The 1,337-nt window shown below is 45.7% G+C and overlaps 1 protein-coding gene across 1 annotated transcript; it reads right to left on the reverse strand.

Moving 5' to 3' along the window:
• Positions 1-232: 232 nt before the first annotated feature.
• On the reverse strand, positions 233-1,031 carry LOTGIDRAFT_176514 (hypothetical protein; the record flags this gene model as incomplete). Its single annotated transcript, XM_009051926.1, has 1 exon — positions 233-1,031. A coding segment is annotated over one exon (799 nt), but the record flags the coding sequence as incomplete, so codon positions are not given.
• Between the last annotated feature and the right edge of the window lie 306 nt (positions 1,032-1,337).

A 1,337-nucleotide genomic window follows, 5' to 3' on the forward strand; every position in this document is an offset into this window, starting at 1 on the left:
AGAATTGTGGCATTGGGAACGGACTGGGAGCTGGTTCGAGGGAGGGAAGGTCTGGATACACGTCTCGACTTGGATGGAGACTGAGGGGTGGTTTGCTGGACAAAAAACGCACAGAAGGAAGAAAGGTTGGCGGATCCTGGATCACGTGGTGAAGATTTAGATGGTGTGGAAGGGGAAGACGAGTCTAAAAGTGAAAAGAGAAGGGGTGTGCCCTCTCTACGAGAGCGTTTACCTATGTCTGCTGGACTAGGAGTAGGTGAACTTCGGGCTCGTTTAGGGGTTTGGTTCGGCAGCGTGGTGGCTCTAGATGGTGCAGGTGTAGTGTCCATTTCAGTCGGTAGAGATATGGTTACTCTGGTTTTTGTTTCGTTGATTGTTTGGTAGAATTTGGAGATTACAGCTTGAGTGAGACGTTTTCCATAGGAGCGACGGGCCCAGGACAGGGCATGAAAAACGATGGGGTCGACGGCAGGTGATGATAAAGACTTGGTACGAATGGTGGTCAGCTTCTCTTGAAGTGTGGTTTGGTAATGGTCGATCAGGACCTGCGTAACCTTACAGAGCCATGTCCGATTGAGGGATCTAATATTCGCGTCGACAGCTGATGTTTTCATTGCTGGACGGATAAAACTATCCAACTCAGAGACTTTGCGTTTGAAGGTAAACGCTGGTTGGCCTTGCTGTTGAAGGGTAAGGATTGCCAAATGATGGAGGCACTGCAAAACTTGGAAGAACACCTTCACAAAGGGTTCTTCCTCCTTATGAGTGGGGACTGGTTGGCGTCGGTGGGCTGGTAGTCGTTTCTGTTGTTGGTCAGGTCGATGGTTACCTCTTGATTGGTAGGCTGTGTTGTAGGTAGGTCGGCGATGGGGTGGGATATAGCTGGATGGGTTGGTTGGTGGTCGGCGATTGGTAGGTGGTAGAGGTCGATGGAAGACAGGGCTGTTGTAGGGTACGTGATATTGGTTTGGTTGACGATTAGTGTTTCTATTTCTGGCTTCTTGCCAGTGGTTGTTGTAGTTGGTGAGCATAATGAAAATAACTTGGGGTTAGAAGGGAATGTACAGCGGATGTAACAGGAGGAAACTGTATATGCTAGCGTGAAAATGTGGGGATCAAATTGTGCAAATAAGTCAAGCTGGGTTTGGGGATATATAAAGTAAAATGAAAGTTATGATGAAAAATGCAAAAATATAATATTATTTAGGTGATAAATAACGCTAACAATGATGTGAAAAATTATAACAAGTAAAACAAAAACTTACGCAATTGACACGAACCGGTTTTCGAAATATTATCCTTTTTNCAGTGTCGAGGAATGGTTATGAAATGAGATT

Source organism: Lottia gigantea, assembly GCF_000327385.1.
Source record: "Lottia gigantea unplaced genomic scaffold LOTGIsca_1745, whole genome shotgun sequence".
In the NCBI taxonomy this organism is placed as follows: Eukaryota; Metazoa; Mollusca; class Gastropoda; family Lottiidae; genus Lottia; species Lottia gigantea.